The 21,471-nt window shown below is 37.3% G+C and overlaps 1 protein-coding gene across 4 annotated transcripts in view; it reads right to left on the bottom strand.

The window, feature by feature from the left end:
* RELN (reelin) overlaps window positions 1-21,471 on the bottom strand; it is a 557,702-nt gene that overhangs the window by 7,078 nt on the left and 529,153 nt on the right. For 2 of the 4 annotated variants that reach the window (XM_061413894.1, XM_061413897.1), the window contains 12 exons: window positions 20,334-20,511; window positions 17,360-17,535; window positions 17,104-17,210; window positions 15,771-16,013; window positions 15,022-15,197; window positions 11,911-11,984; window positions 10,659-10,820; window positions 9,771-9,928; window positions 7,510-7,729; window positions 5,373-5,570; window positions 4,655-4,753; window positions 72-207 (listed from right to left, as the gene is read on the bottom strand). In XM_061413894.1, the coding sequence (XP_061269878.1) occupies window positions 78-207; window positions 4,655-4,753; window positions 5,373-5,570; window positions 7,510-7,729; window positions 9,771-9,928; window positions 10,659-10,820; window positions 11,911-11,984; window positions 15,022-15,197; window positions 15,771-16,013; window positions 17,104-17,210; window positions 17,360-17,535; window positions 20,334-20,511 (1,921 nt within the window). In that variant the 3' untranslated portion in view covers window positions 72-77. Of the gene's footprint in view, window positions 1-71; window positions 208-2,485; window positions 4,020-4,654; window positions 4,754-5,372; window positions 5,571-7,509; window positions 7,730-9,770; window positions 9,929-10,658; window positions 10,821-11,910; window positions 11,985-15,021; window positions 15,198-15,770; window positions 16,014-17,103; window positions 17,211-17,359; window positions 17,536-20,333; window positions 20,512-21,471 lie in introns of those variants that run through there. The other 2 variants (XM_061413896.1, XM_061413895.1) reach the window with 2 other exon arrangements.

Genomic DNA, 21,471 nt, shown 5'->3' on the forward strand with positions numbered 1-21,471 from the left:
TTTCTCAGTTAACATAGGTAATAACAATGAAACTTAGTAAACAGTTCCCCAGAATTAGTAAGAGGACTTACCTTACTCTAGTAGAAAACCAATGACAGCAAATAATGAAATATAACACAAGTTAAAAAATGCCTTTCAACACATGCAGCACTGTGATTACTCATAAAAGTCTGATCAGGTTTAGACGCAATATACGATTTTTCATCTCTTTTGAAAATAAAAATTAAAGAAGTTATTCCTTATTCTTCTATACCTAGTATATACATATATTTAACTTTTCTATGTAATGCAACATGCAATATTTGCTCATAACCATATGTGTCAAAGTACATGTAGCTACAGTACTACATTTGGCATAAATGTTGCATATAAAGCATAAATATGAAAGTAATAGTTTAATAACTACCATAAATGTTATTATTTGATTTTTCAATTATTTACATTTTAGAAGATACTTATTCCTGAATATATTAAGGAATGGGCTTTTAGAAATAGTAAGTCCTGTATATCAAATAACACAATCAAATTTAAGGAAGGATAAATATGCTTTGCAACAAATGTAATACGTTATTCTCCATAAATCATTTGTGCCAAAAATATGACAGTATCTTGATAATGAATAGCATGAGGGAATGGCCATGATGGAACTCATATTATTAAAATCTGATAAATGCTTTTAAGACCATAGTTAGCAACATATTGGTTTTCAATTCTCAGCAAATGTGGTGATAATTCACTTTTTTGGTAACTGAATTCACAAAGGCTGACTCTTTACTGAGCAATTTGCTTTCAAGGTACACATGCAAAAATCAGCCCGCTTTATCATACACATGACAGGTTGTGACTTAAGACACATACACAGGAAATGTGATGTGTGAATGAAATGCATAGTTGGGTGAGGGAGATTCTTAGGATAGAAGGATGAGTGCCCAGGCAACAAAGGTTAAAAAAAAGGATTCTCTTTTATCCTAAGAAGACCCCACCAGCATGGATCTTGTGAGGGATCTGCCCAAATGTATTCACAAACATTTACGGAAAAACAAATATTCTACACTAGCCAATGAATTCAGAGAAATTAGGTTTCTGACACTTGATTGTCAATGACTGTGTTACGCTGCATCACTCAGATTTTACAGATGAGGACTTTTTGTAAGCTAGTGAGGCTGGGAAAAAGTGATCTGTCAATTTGGTTCATCTGTTCTGTGGCAGATTAGCCAGGGCTAATCATCACGAAGTGCTTTTCATGTACAGGTTTTATTGAAAAAATCATCAGAGTGGGGAGATTACACTCTCAAACAAGCATAAGGCATAAGTGACTTCGCTTGTTAAATGCCAGAACGGTGGTTTTTATCTTTATGGTGTGGGGCTTATTCTGTATATCCATATTTATGAAACTCAAATCCTTCTGGATGGAGTATTTTAGAATTAAACTATTAAATTAAAAATATGTTCTGTATCTTGTTCATTTAGGATGCACTCCTAAACCTTGAAATATTTTCAAAAGTGCTCCATTTTTTTTTTTTCTCATCAAACTCATGTATCTTCTCACTAATACGGGCAGTACTGAGGTTAGACTCAAGATACCATGCGTGACCACGGGTTTTCTTTCTCGGAGTTTTTAGCATGTGTCCTTAGTGCACATGCAAAAGAGCTAAACTATGGTAATAAAGCTATATTAGGGCCAATCTTTACTCAGAAAAGAAAATATATTCTAAAAATGTATACCTCCAACCATTGGTTGCAAAAAACATATCAGTTGCCCTATTTGCAGTGTTCAATTAGGTAGGGCTTGTATCTCTTTAGGTATGCACCTCAGCCTCCTGTTCCTGCCACACTTAGAAAACCAACAATCTTAGTTTATATAACTGTTATTATACAAAAGTATAATTAATTAGGATGAGATTTTGAATTTAATAGGGCTTTATGGGAGTATTTCACCTATTTCTAAAAATACATCTGCTGCAGCAAAGATATAATTAGTAATATTTGTGAACTGTGACATGAACCTTGGCTGGTTTCTTTTTGTTTTATCTGCTTGAAAGACATTTGGAAAAATTATTTTATTTTTCTGAATCATCTGGAACTTTAATTTTAAGCTCATTAAATGAATGAATTAAAAAAAATTATGTAGAGCTATGGAAGGCATACTGACTAGAAATGCCTTAAAATTTTTTGTGACTCTTCTGAAAAGACATAGTTTAAAAGAATACAGTGGCATGGACATATTAAATCCTAATACAAAAGCAAAAAATCAAAAATATAGTTCTAAAAAGATAATTTCTTTGGTATTTTTAAAACAACTTATTGATTAAACTCAACTTTATGAAATATTTCTTCCTTCTAAAAAAGAAGGAAAACAAAGTAACTCCTTTAGTTTTAACAAATTTTAACATATAATAATGTATACATATGTTTATCAATATGTAAAATTTTATGGTTACATGTATAAAGTTATAATTTAAAATCATTCACTGAAAAGAAGACTCTGAATAAAACTCAAGTCATGTAATACTCTGCATGTGAGGCAATGACCTTTTCTCATTCAGAATGTTTTAGTCTCCTGAGACTCTGAGAAAATCATACAGAGTAAGAGCAGACAGGTGGCTGGTAAGTAATAAATTCTTCAAAGTACTAAAATTCTGGAGACGGAATAAAAGTAAAGTCTTTACAAATGCAGATTATTGCTCCAGAAAATACCAGAAACACTAGGTTGATTCTTGTAATAATATCACGAGAATATCATGAAGCTGGCAGCTGCTTATAAAAATTAATACCAATGCCAGGTATACCAGAAGGTTCCCTTGGGAACTGTATGATGTGAACCTTTGAGGCAGCAGGTCACCTCCAATTTGACTCCCGAGTTGTGAAGGGGTTATTTCATACCAGGGAGTATATTTGTACTTCTGACCCACCTACTCTTTAATTTTAGTCTGTGGGAAGGAACTGTGGTGATGATAAGCCTTTGAAATCCAAAATGGATAACTGCAATTGCTCGGCTGGGTGGGAGGAGAAGAAATATCTATTCAAACACATGACATGTAAGATTTGTTATATCCACCCAAGGTCAGTATTAGCACCCTGCCTTCTATTGAGGACTGTCAAATTTTGAACTTTTCATAAAAGTTGGTAATGCTTTGTCAGGGATAGGAAGCTCCATTAATGTAAACTGTCTGGGAGAGAGACTTGAAAGACAACAAGTAGTTACTAATTCTAAATCTGATTCTCAAGCAGTTTATTAGAATGAACTGAGGTGCTTTTAAAAAAGACTGATGCTCAGGTCTCACTGCAGATCAGTTTAAATCACACCATCCATAGGGGTGGGTATGGGCACTGGGACACATATTGATGCTTCCAAAAGCTCTTAAGTGTATCTCATGTTCAATCAGATTGAGAAGCGCTCCTTTGAAAGGAAAGTAGCCAGGGAAGAATGGATGTAGGGTTGGTTTTTGGTTTGTCTGGATATCTTGCTCTCTCTGACCTTACCAAAAATCATTCATTTTAGAGCCCAGCTTAGTCTAGTCTCCTGGCATAATGCAGTCTGAGGAGATCAAAATCTAAGTGAAACATCAGCCTCATTATACGGAGTCAACTGAGTCTGGACTATTACTATAAACATCAACCTTCTCATATGGAGGCAGAGCCCAGCAAGTGGTCCAAAGCAGCAGAGCGCAGTGGGAGCTTGTGTAGGGACTGGGTTGCTCTTGGATCTGGGGGTTGATATGGATGCCATGCAAGCAGGTGCCTCAGTGAAAACTAGGACAAGGACTAACTCAAGACTGAAAAATTCAGCTCATGGCTATGATTGAAAGAAAACAAATCTGGTAGGTTTCCTACCAATTAATCATTTAAATTTGCTTTCAAAATGACTGAAATCAGCCAAAGGGCTGATTTCATTTTCTATTTGGTAAACAGAATGAACATTTGAACCTATCTACCGAGAAGATTCGCCTCTCCTTGCCAACCACTTGGAGCCATCAGTCCGAACCCGCCGAGACATAAGCATTCCAGTTCTACAGGAACTAGATTGTTAGAGAAAAAGCAAGTCATCTCTCTGTGGAACAGTCAACCCAGCTAGTTGAGAGTGCCGACAACCTTATTCTATGGGAGAAACCATGGAGGGGGCACCCTTGACTTCTTAGGTGCTAGGATTAAAATCACGAGGAATCTGAAACCAAATTCTTTGTTCTGGTTTTGACCATGTCAATAAATGGAAGAATGCCCCGGGCATCTGTGGCTTGGACAGGTGTTTGTAATCAGGCACATGAACTAGTGATTCACTGCACATCGACCAGCACAGATCCTTTTTCTTTTCAGGATGTCATTCCATTTTATAAGGCAACCCAGACTTCATGAAGGCACTGATCCCATTTACCTGGAGACTTCCGTTTGATCTCATTGAATTAATATTGTCAAACTGTTATATAAACTTTTACTTACTGAAGTTTTCTAAGGTACATTAAGTTATACTCGGGGCCTTGTAATATCACTTGTTGACTAGAGCTATAGTTTGCAGTTGTGGAAGAGTGGAAGCCAAAGTGATCCTGTAGGGGTTTCTCATCAGGAACAATTCTTACTGAATTAAGGAGCATGCCATATCAAAGGAATTTCAAACCTTTCTGAAATGGATATGAGATGTTATATATCAGATACTCACAGCACGACCTCCACATGGTCCAAAGCCCATTGATCATGACCTGTTCCATTGTGGCGTGGCTGCCACCAGCGCAATAAAACTCCTTTCATCCGTGCCTCCCTAGGTTGCAGATAAGAAGACAGGTCAAACACTAGAAAAGAGAGAACTTTCTGGTAAATACAATAGGCTACTCTAAATCAACAGAACTTTGGGTATGGAATTTAGATTTGCTTAGGTCACAGTATTCTTCTAAGCAGCAACACATTTTATTGGCTACTCAAGGATTTGCAATCCTTCTACATTTCTCTCATTTCTTCCCCTTGTTCCACTAGGACCTGGAAGAGCTGCATCTTCAGTCAACAAATGGATGTACCTTCTGTGTGATGGGTTAGATGCTAGACACTAGGGTACCATGCCAGGCAAAACTGACAAACCTACCTATCCTCAGCAAATTCTCAAATCAGTGTACCCAGCAGGAGATTTAAAATGTTGTCTTCTAAAGGACTAGAAACACATTACTGGGAGGGAAGTATGCACAAAGCACCTTGGTATTTAATTGTTTTTCTCTGTTCCCTCTTGCTCTTATTCCTGGCTCCAAGTTGTCAGTTGTCCCAACAGGAAACAGTAACACAACTTTGGAGATCTGGATTAGTTAGTCTTGGTTCTGCCACCACTGACTTTGTGGTGTTTGTTCAAATAACTTCATCACACACTGTTGATTTTCCTTCTGGGCACTTACAGGGGGACGTTATAGGACACCCTCTGAGCTTGGGTGAAGTCCTTTGGCTGGTGCTGTGCGATGACATGCCAGGTGATCCCATTGTTGACGCTGTACTGCAGCAGCACGGCCTTGTCCACGGCGTGGGGGCCACTCAGGTCACTGTTGCAGCTGTCTGTCTGTGATGTGCTCCCAATTTGCAAAACAAACATGATTTTGCTGAAAAAAAAAAAAAACACAGGAGAATTCATTTTTAAACAAAAGTCAGGTAGTATTCAAGGAGTTATACTTTATTTTTTTTATCTTTCTTGTTTCTAAGTTCTATAATTTTCAAGTTCATAATATGGTAAAAATAGAAGCATCCAGTCTTATGACTAAGTCATATAAATAACAAAATTTATTTATACTATCTTTTACATCATACATATGAAAAATAAGCTTGGAAGGCTGGTGTTCTACACAGAGAAAACAATTCTTTTTTTTTTTTTTTCAGAGAAAACAATTCTGACTTTCAAAGATCTTTTTTCTTCCTTTGATGTTAGAAATCTTTTTAGAACATTTCTCCTGAAACACCTTCTGTTTTCTTCAAGGTGATATCAGCCAAATAGGCAGCTGAGGACATGGAAGAGAAAAGAAATAAAGCCATACTATTTACTCTGTACACTTTTTATGATGGAGAAGGAAAGAATGGCTTTATTTCTTGGCCAGGCAAAGGGAGAACACAATAGGCTAGTGACTCAAGAACTGTGCCTCTATGCTATATGCTTTTTATAAATAGCTTCAAGCTGAACAGAATCTGGACAAGGATAAATCATGTTTATTTTAGGAAAAGATGTTTGGAGATCAGAGAAGAGGGAAAACTGAGTTAGACATGCAGGCTCTGGACCATGTCTGCTGTTGTGTTTGATGTGCTTCTCACAGGCATCCTTGCCCTTAGAAGATATAGTTTTTAAACACAGGAAATCTATCTTTATAAGATTCCTAAAGTGATTAATAAAATTCCTGAGTGATTAACAGAGTGATTAATATGTGGTCAAATAAACTGCTAGACTTAAACCTGTAAATGCACTAATCAATTTAAAGCAAAGTTACTTGTATGGCAGACAAAAAGCTGTATTTGCTCTGGCTTAGGGGCAGAGCTGGAAGGGCAGGTGGGGAAAAAAATTCAACCCTCCTGGGTCTCTTTTCCTTTGTCTTCTCTATTTTACATTAGCATGCAGTTCCTAAACTGTGTGAACTTTTAAAGTTCCCATTTATCCAACCATCAATCTTCCATTTCCATTTGTAGCTACATATGCTAAAAATGTAGAAGGAAATGGCAACCTACTCCAGTGTTATTGCCTGGAGAATCCCAGGGACGGGGGAGCCTGGTGGGCTGCTGTCTATGGGGTCGCACAGAGTCGGACACAACTGAAGCGACTTAGCAGCAGCAGCAGCATGCTAAATATGGAGAAGGCAACGGCACCCCACTCCAGCACTCTTGCCTGGAAAATTCCATGGACGGAGGAGCCTGGTGGGCTGCAGTCCATGGGGTGGCTAAGAGTCGGACACGACTGAGCGACTTCACTTTCACTTTTCACTTTCATGCATTGGAGAAGGAAATGGCGACCCACTCTAATGTTCTTGCCTGGAAAATTCCAGGGATGGGGGAGCCTGGTGGGCTGCCGTCTATGGGTTGCACAGGGTCGGACATGACTGAAGTAACTTAGTAGCAGCATGCTAAATATAGGACTATGTATGCTTCATTACTATAAATCTTCACACTCATATTTGTATTTACGTGGTTGCATATGGTCCACATTAAATTATCTATATAGATTATTCATAACCAATTATTTACTTTTTCAACTTTATTGACATACAACTGACATATAGCACTGTGTTACTGTGATACACTTCTCTATTTTTTATATTTGGCCATTTCTCTAAGCTTATGCCTATGTTACCACCACTCACAAGGTAACTCTATACTAAATTTAAGCAAATCATAATTCTGAGTTGTGAAAACATATACTTTCTCATACCAAATTCAGCTGATATTAAGTTTCTGCTGCTTAGTGACACCTGTGCCATGAAATTCATGATCATATCTAACAATGGACAGTGATGTGCTTGTGACTGATTCTGTATCTGAACTACAACACAGGAGTTTTTTTACCTTGCTCGAGTGAGATCCAGAGGTTTGGTGGCAGCTTGCCTTATCTGACAGCCATTAAAATAGAGCGAGTCCCCATGGGCATAGGGTGCCAGCTGCCCACAGCCACTTCCTATCACTCCACCTTGAATAGTTTCCCAGTTTGCCTCAGTGACTCTTGCCGACTCAAAATTATCTTTAATGTAACTGGGAAGGTCATGACTGAAAATAGAGCAGTCATCGCCTAGAGGGAAATGAATAGTTGCAAAAATTAGCTGGAACAAGCAGAATCATCAAAGATCATGAACAAGCATTCAATTTCACATTTAATCCGATCAATGTCAGATTTACTTGTAAGAATGACAAAATACCAAGCAGATATAGATTCCTAGAGATAAATATTTCTCTTTTATTTCAGCAATTATTGGCTTATGTTGCTAAAAAGTCATATTATCTTTGAGTTGATATTTACTAAAATAGGTAGATGCTAATGTACTTAGTACTGGTGTAAGCCCATTGTTAAAAAAAACACAGCGTCTGGCTGGGCTTGCATGGTTACCAGCCATGGGTCTTAGAAGGGAGCTCTCACCCTGGCATGAGAGGCAACATAATTTATTTTTCCCTAGCATGATAAGAAAATAGCAGGAAAGAAGTCATGTTCTTGTTCTCCCTCTAGCTCTCATAGTTGATTCTTGAGAACAGAGTCTATATTTTATTCATTGTTGGATTCTAGTACCTAGCATAATACTGAGTACATACAAAATATTCCACAATGAAGCTGGAATAAATACAGGAATGATAAACTGGAAGTGTTTCTCAGAGATAACAGAGCTGCAATACAGGCATTTAAGGAAGGCACTACTTTAGCAAAGGTGTATGTCTCTACATTTTTCCTTGACTGGAAAAGCACAACTTTTCTCAATGTCTAAAATAACTCAAAATCAAAAGCTCACAGTTCTGCTGGATCAGAGAAAAAGGCAAATTCTAGACACCCAGGACTCCTAGTGAGACAGCTGAGTTGTTCATTTGCCTAAAAGTTCAAATTCTCTAGCTAACACATGGACAGATCCAGCTGGTCTCAGCAATAAGACGACTAGGGAAAGAAGACAGCGGCTAAGAATTTCTAACATCAGAGATGTGCAGCAGTCTACATTTATCATACTCATTTCATTTGGAGGCAAGGAAATAGCATCCATCAAGAAAGCTAAGTAGATTCTACTCCAGAGTCCAAATCTATGGGTTCTTGCATTGTACACTTGGGAGAAGCTAATTCTGGTCCTCTTTGGATAAATCTCTCATCTCTGAGAGACATAGAGACTGACTGGAAAGAACTACCTGGGGTTCTGGTCTTCTTTCCGACATGTACTATTAGGGAAGTCACTTATGCTCCCCTCAGTGTCTTTACCTATAAAGCGATAACCGTGACATTAACCATAGTTAATTTATGGGGGTGGGTATCATAAGTACTAAATGACTCTGCTGAATGCATGGGGGGGATACTTGTGTAAACAGTAAAGCATAAGGCAATGTAAAGGTTCAGTAAAAAAAAGTTTACTGTGCATTGCTCTTTGTCAAGAATTAGGCTCTGAGGATGTAATAGTAATTGGATACAGTGAACTTTGTAACATAGAGGCTGAAACCTGTGAGAAACATTTCATCAAAGGAAAGCAGGGCTGCAGGCTTTCAAACAGGACTGACAAAGCAACCTCCTGGGATCTCAGCAGTTGAGTAGATACTTTGCCCCAAATGCATCGTCAGCCTCTAGAAACTCAAGCAGTAAAAGTGTATTTTTTGAGTTATGAAGGTTTTTCTGTATGTGTATGTGACGAAGAGACCTGGGAAACAGAACATTTTGAATTGTCAGCTCCATCTTGGGAGGCCAGGGGCTGCTGCCCCTGGGAGAGGCCGAGGAAGAAAGAATATTGGTCCAGTGTCTGGGGACAGGCAGCCAGGCAGGGAAGGAGAGAGGCCCAGAGCAAAAATCAAGTGTGGAAGGTACAGGCTGGGGCAGGGACTCATGTGGAAGTTGGAGAATGTAAGGTACTATAGAATATCTTAGTGGGGTGGATAAAATCTGCATTTTAAAAAATTCAAGGAATATAGCATAAAATTATCCTTCATAATTCATCCCCGAGGTAAATAAGTCATGATCAAAGAGTGCATCATCTATCTCAAATCCCTCAGGCCAGAGTTTCTATCCATTCCCTAGTGGCCTTTGCACACATGTTGAGATGAGGAGAACCCTATAGTCTCCTGGGTCAAGAACAACAAAACAGGATTCTGACCTTGGAAACTTTCATCGCAGATGCAGACGGCACCGGTGGTGCAGTATCCGTGCCCACTGCAGAGCTTGGGGCAAGCCTCTCCGATGTACACGTGATCGATTGCCCAGCTCTGCTTCTCCGTTTCTTCGCCCTTCTGGATCCAGCGGAACTGTGTTGCACTGAAAGCAGAAGGGATTCCGGAGGCTGTTATTGCCCATGGGTGTGTCCAGCCTCTAGTCTCTGGAGATAGGGGCTATTTCTAAGAAAAGGGCTTCTAAAACTTTCCCCCAAAGCATCCAATTGGCAGAAGTGAGTGAACTTGTACCCCTCAGATTCTGGAAGTAAACCCGCAAAATTCCTCAAAAATTTATGAGCATTTCCTGTTCTATTCCATAATAAGCCCATATCCATTTATCCTACAGTGGTGTGTCATTTGCAAATCTTTGGGGAAAATAAATGCTACTCTAGGAAGACTGTGCTCTGTTATATTTACCCTGCAATTCAATATAACCCGATCAGCCTGGCACACCCCAGTGGGCACTGGTTGTGGGGGAACAGCAGAGCCTCTGGGAGCATCGAACACTGGGGCAGTTGTGGTGCCAAGTCCAAGTCTTGGGACGTTTTTCACTCAAGGGCTATGACTGAGATTGGTGTGTGCTGTGGTATTTAATTAAAAGAAAATTTGAGGTCTGTGAATTGTTTACAAAGAAGAATCCTATTTCTTATGGGCACATGGAGTTTCCATTTAGGGGCATGGGGCAGTGAGAAGAGCGGGGAGATGAGGAGAGAGGGGACTAGGGCTATAACTAAAAGTCTAGACTCCTTTTATCAGTTGCTGTCGAGTCACTGTATGAGCTCTGCAGAGACTCACAGGTCATTCCACACAGTTTACCTAAGTATGCAGCCTACCTGGAGGAGACATGATCAGGCAGCTGGATGGTGATTCTCTTCCAGCTGGAGCTGTTGACAGCATTGTAGATGGTGGCTTCGTGGAACTGGAAGGGGGAGCAGCCAATGCTGTTTGAAGAGGAAGGAAGGCATTGGGTCTGAACGAGCTGCCAGGAATCGGACCTGAAAAAACCAGAGAGGCTGCATTAGATAGCTCTTCAGAGGCTGCATCAGACATCTGTCTCATGTCAAGGTAATGCTTAATGATTGGGTTAAATTAAGAAATTTTAATATAAATTTTGTATGTACATATATATAATTACATATAATAAAAAGAAAAATTGAAAATTATTTCAAATAAGATATACCCTAACTCTTTATAAGCACATTAACATAGTTACAGATGACAGAATAAAATAATAGCAGGTACAGAGCTGACTCTAGTGGCTTCTTCTCCCTGATATTGCTACAAGAACTATACCTGGAGTTGACTGACAAAATTCTCTGTCTACCCAAACTTTATTGCTGCTGCTAACACTGCTGCTAAGTCGCTTCAGTCGTGTCCGACTCTGTGCGAAACCATAGACTGCAGCCCACCAGGCTCCCCCATCCCTGGGATTCTCCAGGCAAGAACACTGGAGTGGGTTGCCATTTCCTTCTCCAATGCATGAAAGTGAAAAGTGAAAGTGAAGTTGCTCAGTCGTATCCGACTCCCAGCGACCCTATGCACTGCAGCCTACCAGGCTCCTCCATCCGTGGGATTTTCCAGGCAAGAGTACTGGAGTGGGGTGCCATTGCCTTCTTTACTATAATTCATTTTTCAAAGTGGTGGTGGGAGGCAGGCCTACAGACACCCTAAAGAGGTAACTGCACTAAGTCAGACTTATAGTCAACAGTGCTACTATGCTTTAGGGGATGTGACTTTAGCTAAAGCATAATCAGATCTTTCACTGATTTATATTTTTATTAGGGTTGGTTGAAAACAAACAACATAAATAAAAGAGAGTTCTACTTTGAGGACAAATATAGTGTCTTAGTTTAAATACAAAATCTGTTGGCTGCAGCCTAGCATGAAATTGATTTTTCTTGGTTTGAAGGAAAAATTGAAAATAAGATACATTGTGAATTTTATACAAATAACATTTTTACATGCATACAATTAACTGCCACTTCTACTACATAAGAATGCTTCCCTGTAAGCAGTTGCCTTAAAAACAACCATTTGAATTGTATATACACATTTGGAGAAAATGTAAAAAGTGATTTCACAAACCTTGCATCCTTAGTGTATTCCAACATTACGGAATGAAGGTCACCACAAGAAGTGGCTTCACAACCCACCACAATCTAAAACAAGCAGATAATTGATATGTGTCAGCAAGATTAAATAATGCCTATCATTAACAAGAACTCCCATCTCTCTTCATTATGACTATATAAGTAACCAAGAAGTATTTGGAGAAGCTTTTACAGAGCAGCCTGCCAGACACCAAGAAGGCATTCTTTTGAGTTTTGTACAAGTCATACCATTTTGCAAGGAGATGAGAATTAAGGTTAAAAATTACTATTTATATTTACCTAATTAGTAATAACATACTAATTGTAAATTTGGAGAAGATAAATTGGTCAAAAGGAAAGTAGTATTAGGAGAACTAATGGAAAGAAACAAAGTATCACTGGTTTAAGATAGTTTCATTCATTTACTAACTTCCTTGATGCTACCATTATATTTTTATATGTAATTAAAAATAGTAATTTTTAATTACTTAATATTTATTCCTAGTTTTTTCCACTTCCATGTAGATAAAAGTATTCCATATCATGTGCAATTAAATGCTTGAATCATCAACAGTGCATAAATGCTATAAAGACTTGGTGATTCAAATTTAAGTTCTAATCATCTGCTCAATGAACAAGTCCTATTTCAATGCTGACACTAGGGAAGGTTGGTGCTATAAACTTCATACTATATGCTTATCCATAAACAACTGTGGTTTCAGAGAGAGAATACAAAGTGTATTCCAGCAGTGGAAATGGAAACCAGAAAAAAATAAAATGCTTTGGTGCTTCATAGGAAGGAGAGGTTGAATCTGATTAAGTGGGTGAGAAAATAATTCTTCAGAAGTTGGAGAGCTGAATTATTCCAACTACAAACAGAAATAATAATTATGTGATGTGATACAGGTGCTAACTACCACTATTGTGGCAACTGTATTATAATATATAAATGTATCAAATCAACATGCTGTATGGCTTAAATTTACACATTGCCATATGTCAAATATATTTCAATTAAAAAAAGAAAAGAATTCATCAATGAGCAGTAGAATGATGTATCAAAGCTATGCTTTGAAAGGATCAATCTGTGCTGCTGAAGACATGTGAAGTGGAGAGAGATTAGACAGGAAAAGACTACTCAGTGGACTACTGATTTAATGAGGCCCAGAATGAAGGTGGTAACCGTGCAGAGAGGAGATGGGATGGGTGTCAGGAATACAGGGAATTAGAATTGAAAGGATGGAGTAACTAATTAGATGTGAAAAATGATAAATCAAAGACTAAATTAAAATTTAGAGCTGGTGAATAAGTGAGAGGCAATGCCATCAAGAGAAATAGGAAAATCAGTGAGAGGAGTTGGCAGAAGTGGGAAGACAGGAAGTTCACTATTCAACATGTTGAGTTGAGGTGCCAATAATTCAAATGTGTAGAAAAGTATACAGGCTATTAAAAGTACTGAATTAAATGTTGATGAGCCAGTCAAGGTTGGATATGCAAATTTTAGAGTTGCCCTTAAAGATATGATACTTGAAGCCAGAGGATGAATGAAGTTCTCAATAGTGAGAATGTCTATGAAGAGAGAGGAAAGCCTGGGAGAAGTACTAAGAAATGCTGATATTTAGAGGGTTGAGGAAGAAGAGCCAAAAAGGAGATAGACGTTAACTATTAAGAAGGTAAGAGGAGAAGCAGCAGAGAACCCAGAAGCTGAGGGGAAAGAGAATTTCACCAGCTGGAGAAGTCAAGAACAAGAGTGCCAAATAGTACAGAGAAAACGAAAAACGAGGAAAGTTGCATGTGGTGTTCAGAAAGTCTATGGTGACTTTAAAGTTGTAGATTTAGTGACACTTCAATTTTTAAATTTCTGGGGACAAGTTTTTTTTTTTTTTTTTCTTTTTTAAAAGGAACAAATTGACTTGGCTAGAGAAGAAAATGTCAGTCTCTTCAGTTCTGGGTTGACAGAAGCAACAAAAGAGGAGGCCCCAACCAACTTAATCAAAAATATGAGTGTGATGCGGGCCTGGGAGAGGAAAAGCCCGAGAGGAAAAGCCTTCACTCTTAAAGGACGTGGCTTGGAATTAGGGGTAGTGTAACACTGGATGTGATTTTTGAGTGTCCTTCATGTTACTAAGGTAAGGATAGTCCTGAGGGGGTGGTAGCATTCGGGGGGACTTGCCTCACCCTCCAGTCTCTGAAGGAGAGTTTAATACAAAGCTGAGGAAAACAGAAAATTTGCCTTTTTTCTTCAACTTGGGAATTCTTCTTCTTACAAAACTGAAACCCTATACATATTAACTCCCCATTTCCCCCTTCTCCCAGCTACGAACACATTTTTATTTATGCTAATAAGGATTCTTTCTGTTAACCGTCATTGTAGCACATCTTTTTAAATAAGGGCATTAGAACAACTGATCTGTCTCTTTAAAATGATCCAGTAATAAACTGCATTTCTGTAATGTCCCTTTTTAGTGTTTTCTGCAATAAGACATTAATCGATAGTGCTTTATCTTTCTCTCTAATTTGTCTACTAATTACCTCCTATGCCTTCTCTTTCATTTTTCTATATAAGTAAAATATGCATTTATTAATAAGAAGTGAGAGTCCTTTTAAAATCTTTGAGGATTTGGGAGGTTTCGATTGGGCTAATGTACAGGTTTGTTGTTTGGAAGTCAGAGAGAAAAGAAAAATGGAAAGATAATGAAAAAGGACATATAAAGAAGCAAAGCTTGATGTATGAAATAGGCATAAAGAGACAGTGGTAGAGAAATTACTGGGAGAGAGAGACAGAAAGGGATAGAGACAAAGAAAGAGACAGACGGAGGCGCCTACTTGAGATTTTTATTTCCAAGGTTTGTAAAAGTGAAGTCAAGATTACATATCTGAGATATAATACAGTTGCATGTCTTTCTATGTCTCAATATATCTGTGTTCAAATAATCCTATAAGATAAAGACCTTTGTGAAAGATAACTATTTTTTATTCATAAAATAAAGTCTCTTATAATGAATGAAATCAATCATTTCCTTATAGTTGTTCAAATAAGCTTTCTCTCTGTACTCCCTCCCCCAAATGTAACACCATACTGCCTGGAGGAGCCGCTTCCCCTTACTTTAAACTGCATCATATATCCTGGCTGTATAATGAGTTCTCTGGAGGAGAGTGCATTGTGAGTCTTGTCCTTCTTTTTATTTGGCCAGTAGAGGTGGAAGGATGGATTGCCACAGAATCCTGCTGTCCTCACTGCATTAGGATAAAAACTCCAGTTTTCTTCATGGGAGGTGCCTTCTGTTAAGATAAATTGGAAGTAATATGGCATGTTATTCTCTTAAATTAATTGGTTTATTGTTGAACTACTTGAATGTCTATGCTCTAGCTCTTTGCTTACCCTTTAAGATTGATTTTTATTTTCTTTAATTGGTATAATATATATATAGCAATCAAATCTGATTATTAAATGCTAGTAAACAATTACCCAACTTTTAAAATATAATTGCTAGTCTGGGTAACTTTTACCATTGCAAGATTTTTCCTGGAATACTTTCAAACCAATAAAACATGTATCACTGCATATAGACATTCTTAAAGAAACTGAAATTATTTGGGGCTGCTGAAATTTCAAATTATATTTAGAGCAAGACATTTTGTCTTTAATGGGATTTATTAAATTCTTTGTTGACATTTCAACAAGCAGTCAACCTTGAAGATGTATAAACTATTAGGCAAAATAATAGCTAACATTTGTTGATCAGTAAATATACGGTAGGCACTCATCTAAATGCTTTTCATGTAGTAATTCATGTAAAGACATAAGCAGACAAAAGATACACAGGGAAGATTGCTCAATGTCTTGTTTCTTACCATCATCAAAAGTGTCAACCAGCTGACTGGGATTGATTTCTGCTCCGCCAATCAAAATATTGTCTAGTGCCCACTGAGCACGCTCTACCCCGGAGACCACAAGTCCATTGCTGATCACAAAAGGCTGCCACCAGCGGAGTCGAGTTGTGTTGGTAAGAGCCTCCTCGGGAAGAAGTATGTAGTCATGTCTGACTGAAATGTATTTCTGATAATCCATCTCATGGAGCAAAGTCCAAGTAATTCCTATAAAACAAATATACCAACATAGTAACATACTGGAAAAAACACAACAAACCACCAATATATTGAAGTTACTGCAAGTTCTCCAAAGAGATCTTCAGCCATATAATGAGAAGTGATTTCACTGACTTTAATGTAAGTATTCACACACTGTTTCAAAATGAGAGTGATGATATAAAGGGAAGGGTATTTAGAAATACTTGGGCAAAAATAAAAATACTGAGGTAAAAATTAAATTTTCTGCTTCTAAAGTTTTGTTCTTGATTCCTATATCCATTATTTCTCATAAATAATGAGAGACACCCGTGTTTTAAATCTTTCTAGATAAGATACTCCTAGTATTTTAAAATATAGTGATTATAATTCTATGCAATTTGTGATTTGTTGGACGAGTATGAAGCTTCTCTCATCAACTGATAAGACAGTAGGTGGAATGTTTAAATTACTTAAGAAAACACCTTTGAATTCCTAAAATACTTTAAAGGTAGGGTCATCTATTTATCTGCCAGTTATTAAGAATGATACCTATCCCCTAATGCTGATTTTCTAAAGACCTCATGGTACTACTCGTCTGGTTCTAGCTACTTCAAAATAACGAAACAAAATCTTGTTAAAATAGTGTGTGACAGACTCACAAATTGACTATAGTTTTCCACAACTACTAATGCTTTCTTATAGATTTTCTATACCATTTATTATATGCTTGTTCACACAAAAGCTTTTTAAAACACTTTAAAATGTTTTTAAAATTATCTTTTACTTGGAAGACTATGCAAAAATTTATTTCTTAATTGTATCATTTATAATCAAGCTTCAGCTATGCCTCGTGATTATTGTCTTTATTCATAAGCTTGGAGTTTTTTTTAAATGTGATTTCTCTCTTTTCCCTTTTTGGGTATATTTTGTACAACACAGAAGTTACACATATAGAATGTGTAATGGGTGGAATGCAACCAAGGTCTATAGCTTTCTCTTTGTGACTTTCACTGTTTGCATTGCCAGGTCAGCAAAGCTTTGCGGAGACTTTTCTGAGGGGCAATGAATGGAATTTGGGAATCTGCTGCAAGGCATGGCTTTCACCCCTGAAACGTGCCTCCGTCTGTAGAGTAGTCCAACAGCACGCCTTCCTTCCGGCAGATGGGCCGATGGCAGGAGGTCATGTTGTTCTCACTACCAATGCGCCCCCAGTACTGCAGGAATCTGAAATTAAGCACAAATTAGCCATCAGAACAGTTAGTTAGAACAAATTATCTACTCAAGCCATGGATAACAACTTCTTTCATAGGTGTGTTCTCCTCTGGGGGCCAATTTGCTAAGTTGTAACAAAGATAACAAAAAAATTGACTTACTTTGCCCCTCTGAGATCCAAATCTTGAGTAATAGCTTGTCTTACTGTGGATCCCCCAAAATAGAGTGCAGTGTCCTCTGCAAGAATCCCACACTCAGTACAAGTACTTCCACCTTCCAAGGACATCCATAAATCAGGCTTGATTTCTTCACTGTCAAAGCGTTCCTTCAGAAAAGTCTGGAAGTAAGTGGTATGTGTTTAAAAGTAAAAACTTCAAAGAATAATTATGGGATAGTTAAGACAATACAAAGTTACATCTTAGACCTTAAAAATTAGAGCTGATTTCAAATGCTTTTCTGAAAGATATTAAAAGAAACCCAACATGATACGTCCACAATATTCTTGTCCATCATCTATTGACGATCATTTAAACTGCTTAAATAATGCTTAATTATTGGAATTTAAAATCTAGAAAGAATCTTAAAATAGAACAATTGTAAAGTTGAGTTTAGTAATATTCATATTTGTAAAAACTTACTTAAGCATATACTCTCAAAATATTTATCTATATATGATGGAAAGTACTCTTGTAATTTATTATGATATTATGAAACAGGAACAAAAATTTAAAAAAATTAAAGGAATAAGATAAAACAGATGGTTTAGCACTTCCCCCTGTCCCAGTATTCCCTGAATGATTGTCATATTCTCCTTGGAAATATGTGCCCCCTCCACTCCCTGCACCTTGGAGAGTATTTTAGGAACCCAGGACCCTTCAGCTTTCAACACAGAACAAACTTAAAATGTCTTATTTGGTTAGGCAGGGACACTTGAAACCAAACCTTTCTGTATGAAGTTAAAAGAAAACAATCTTGGAAGGCAATTTAAAGTACTTTTCACATGTTTGTCAGGGCCAAGATTCAGGATGATAGGGAGAAGAGTTCAAAATCTAGAATGAACTATTTCCCCTGAGTCTCCAATTTATCCTTTTAACTAAAAAGGACCACCAACCAGGAATAGTCTATTTCCAAAACATAACAGATAAATAAAACATTAGGGTTCATTATGACTAATTTTATGTTCAATTATTTCATTTCCTCACATCACAGTCAAGCTCTTGATTTTCTATTCATTTTGTCCAGAGGACATTCTTTTTGTCCATAATACAGTTTTGCATTAGGTTGAGGCAGTTTTTTTTTCATTTTTCTTTTTGTTTTTTTTTAGTGATAGAAATATGTCATGAAAACAATATGTTATAGTTGCAACTGTAGTAGCTGTTTATAGAAAAACTATATACCTTTTCACTTCTTAGGTAGGCTGTCTAGTTGCTATCTTACTGTATGGTTCAGATGATTTAGATAGACACTCTTCAAATTTGGAACATAATCAACTCTATAGTTAAAGACATGTGGTCAACATGTTAGCCTTACCTCACCTCACTGATGTTAGCAAATAAATGCAATTTATAACTGGAGGTTTATATATGAGAACACAAGGGTCAGAAGACATGCTTTGGTAATCATGTTAAACTCTCAGAAATATCTGATTCAGGGTTCATAATATAGATTTCTACAATTTCTTATCCAACTGAAGCACGCTAATGGAATTTAAATGTTCATGAAAGACTACATCAAAAAATTTATTTAGTACCTGTAGCTACGTTTCTCATGTTATAATCTCATTTGATAACATACAAACTAACGGCTTCAGATACAAGTGAGTACTGCTCCAATTTTATGTTTTTAATCTATTAGTTTCAAAGTTGTTGAAGTATTGTAGAAAAAAAATCACAGTTTAAAAAAAAAGTATTTATTTTTGGCTGCTTGGGTCTTAGTTGCAGCTCGGGGGCTTCTCTCTACTTGAAGTGCATGGGCTTAGTAATTGTGGAGCACAGGCTTAGTTGCCCTGTGGCATGTGGGATCTTAGTTCCCTGACCAGGGATCAAAACTGCATCCCCTGCATTGGAAGTCATATTCTTAACCAATGGACCACCAGGGAAGTCACAAAATGACAGGTTTTATTTACATTGTTTGTCACTTATACACTCAATTTCAATCACTTGTACTTTTTTAACAGTCATTTTTCTGTTATTGTAAGATAAATACAGTATATTTATTCACAGAAACAGTGTTTATATATATATGGCAACAGTGTTGAGCAACTTTGCATGTTAAATAATGATATAATAGCTAAAATTTCCAAGACTAACCTCTCAATTCTTATTTAATATGCAACCACATTTCAGCAGTCAACAAATCAGAACACTTTCTGAACAAAAATTCTGGTGCCATTTCCACCTTTTTGAAAACTTGTTTTTTTTGTGTGTGATAATGTATCAATATTATTTGCTTTATTTCATAACAACAACAGTATCCTCCTAATTTAAATAGTATATCTACTGAAAAAAGTGAATTAAGGAAGGTTTAATATTGACTTTAATAGTCTGCTCTATAAACCCCCCCTAAACAGAGTATGTTCTTTAATCCATACAGACTGGTTTATATTATTAAGTGGGTAAAACATACTAGCACTTGGTCCTAATATTCTTGTATTTAATAAACCCTATATATATATATATATGTATATATATATATATACATATATATGTATATAAGTATATGGAGAAGGCAATGGCAACCCACTCCAGTACTCTTGCCTGGAGAATCCCATGGACGCAGGAGCCTGGTAGGGTGCAGTCCGTGGGGTCGCTAAGAGTTGGACACGACTGAGCGACTTCACTTTCACTTTTCACTTTAATGCATTGGAGAAGGAAATGGCAACCCACTCCAGTATTCTTGCCTGGAGAATCCCAGGGATGGCGGAGCCTGGGGGCCTGCCGTCTATGGGGTCACACAGAGTAGGACACGACTGAGGCGACTTGGCAGCATATATATATTTAAGATTCTGTCCAAAGGATTTATTTACTGGGAGTCCCAAAGAACGTGGTTATAAATTATTAGTCTCACTCTTAAGTTGGCTCTTGATGCACGACCTGGAATGAGGGTACATGCTTTCTTCAGGTGCTTTAATTTTACCTTCAAAGTATGAGTCAAGTAGCAGTTTGGCCCAGAGTATCCCGGATCACAGATGCACTGTTCCTTTAAGCAATCTCCATGGCCTCTGCAGTTGTCCAAGCATTCGGGGCCCAGGTAGAAATTGTCAATTGCCCATTGCATATCTGAGTGCTTCTGATAGAACCGAAACCTTACTGGACTATTGGTAACACAAGAGGAAAGGAGTGAAGAACAAAAGTTAACTTTATTCAGGTCCATAGTCCTGCATGTACATTCAGTATTCAAGAGAAAAAACATTTAAACCATTCTGACCAAGATGAAATGGGTTAATAAAAGTTGTTTTGGGACCATCATTATCTTTCTATTTCTAGCAATGTAAGTTTAAAGCCAGTTCAACTTACATTTTAAAATATGTGAGTAAACTTGTAAAACAAAATGAAAATACAGTGGAACCTCTATGTCAAGCAAAAGGAACATTTTAAAACACAAATCTGTAACTATTAAAAATCAACTTATAAACTGGAGTCCAGTGGCTACAATGCAATTTAGATTCATTAACTGTATTTCTGAAATTGTACAGAAGGTAAATGACTCCTTTGACAGTGCCTTGTCAGCATATACATGGCCTTCAGGTGGTTGGGAAACAGCAGCTTCTGAATCCCCTAAAGATAATCAATATTCTCAGAGTAACTATGCTAATTAGAAAATAATTTTGAAGGGTCATATTAAAGGAAAATTTCCCTGAGATTTTAATTTTATCATTGCTCTTCTCTGTCCTCTGGGGAAAATAGAAGTGTCATAATTAACCTTATATTAACATATTCCACCCTTTTTTGGTGGAAAGAGTTCAAAGTACATGAAGCAACATCCTGGGAAGATATAAACATTCTGTATCTTGTTTCTGGTGGTTACATGGATTATACAAGGGGAAGAAATCGTGAGGAACAATCAAAATGTGTTCATTTTACTGACTCTAAATTATATACCTCATTATAAAAAAAGAGAGTGAGAACAAGACGGGGAAATGAGGCAATGAGGGTATGGTGGCTCTCCAGCACCCCCTTCAGCCCAGATGAGTCATATGAGAATCATAATGTAATTTCCCTAACTGTTGGTGGTGTAAGGAATGAACATTCTTGAACTAATTTGTACCAATGAG

This window comes from Bos javanicus, chromosome 4 (genome assembly GCF_032452875.1).
Source record: "Bos javanicus breed banteng chromosome 4, ARS-OSU_banteng_1.0, whole genome shotgun sequence".
NCBI classification, from domain to species: domain Eukaryota; kingdom Metazoa; phylum Chordata; class Mammalia; order Artiodactyla; family Bovidae; genus Bos; species Bos javanicus.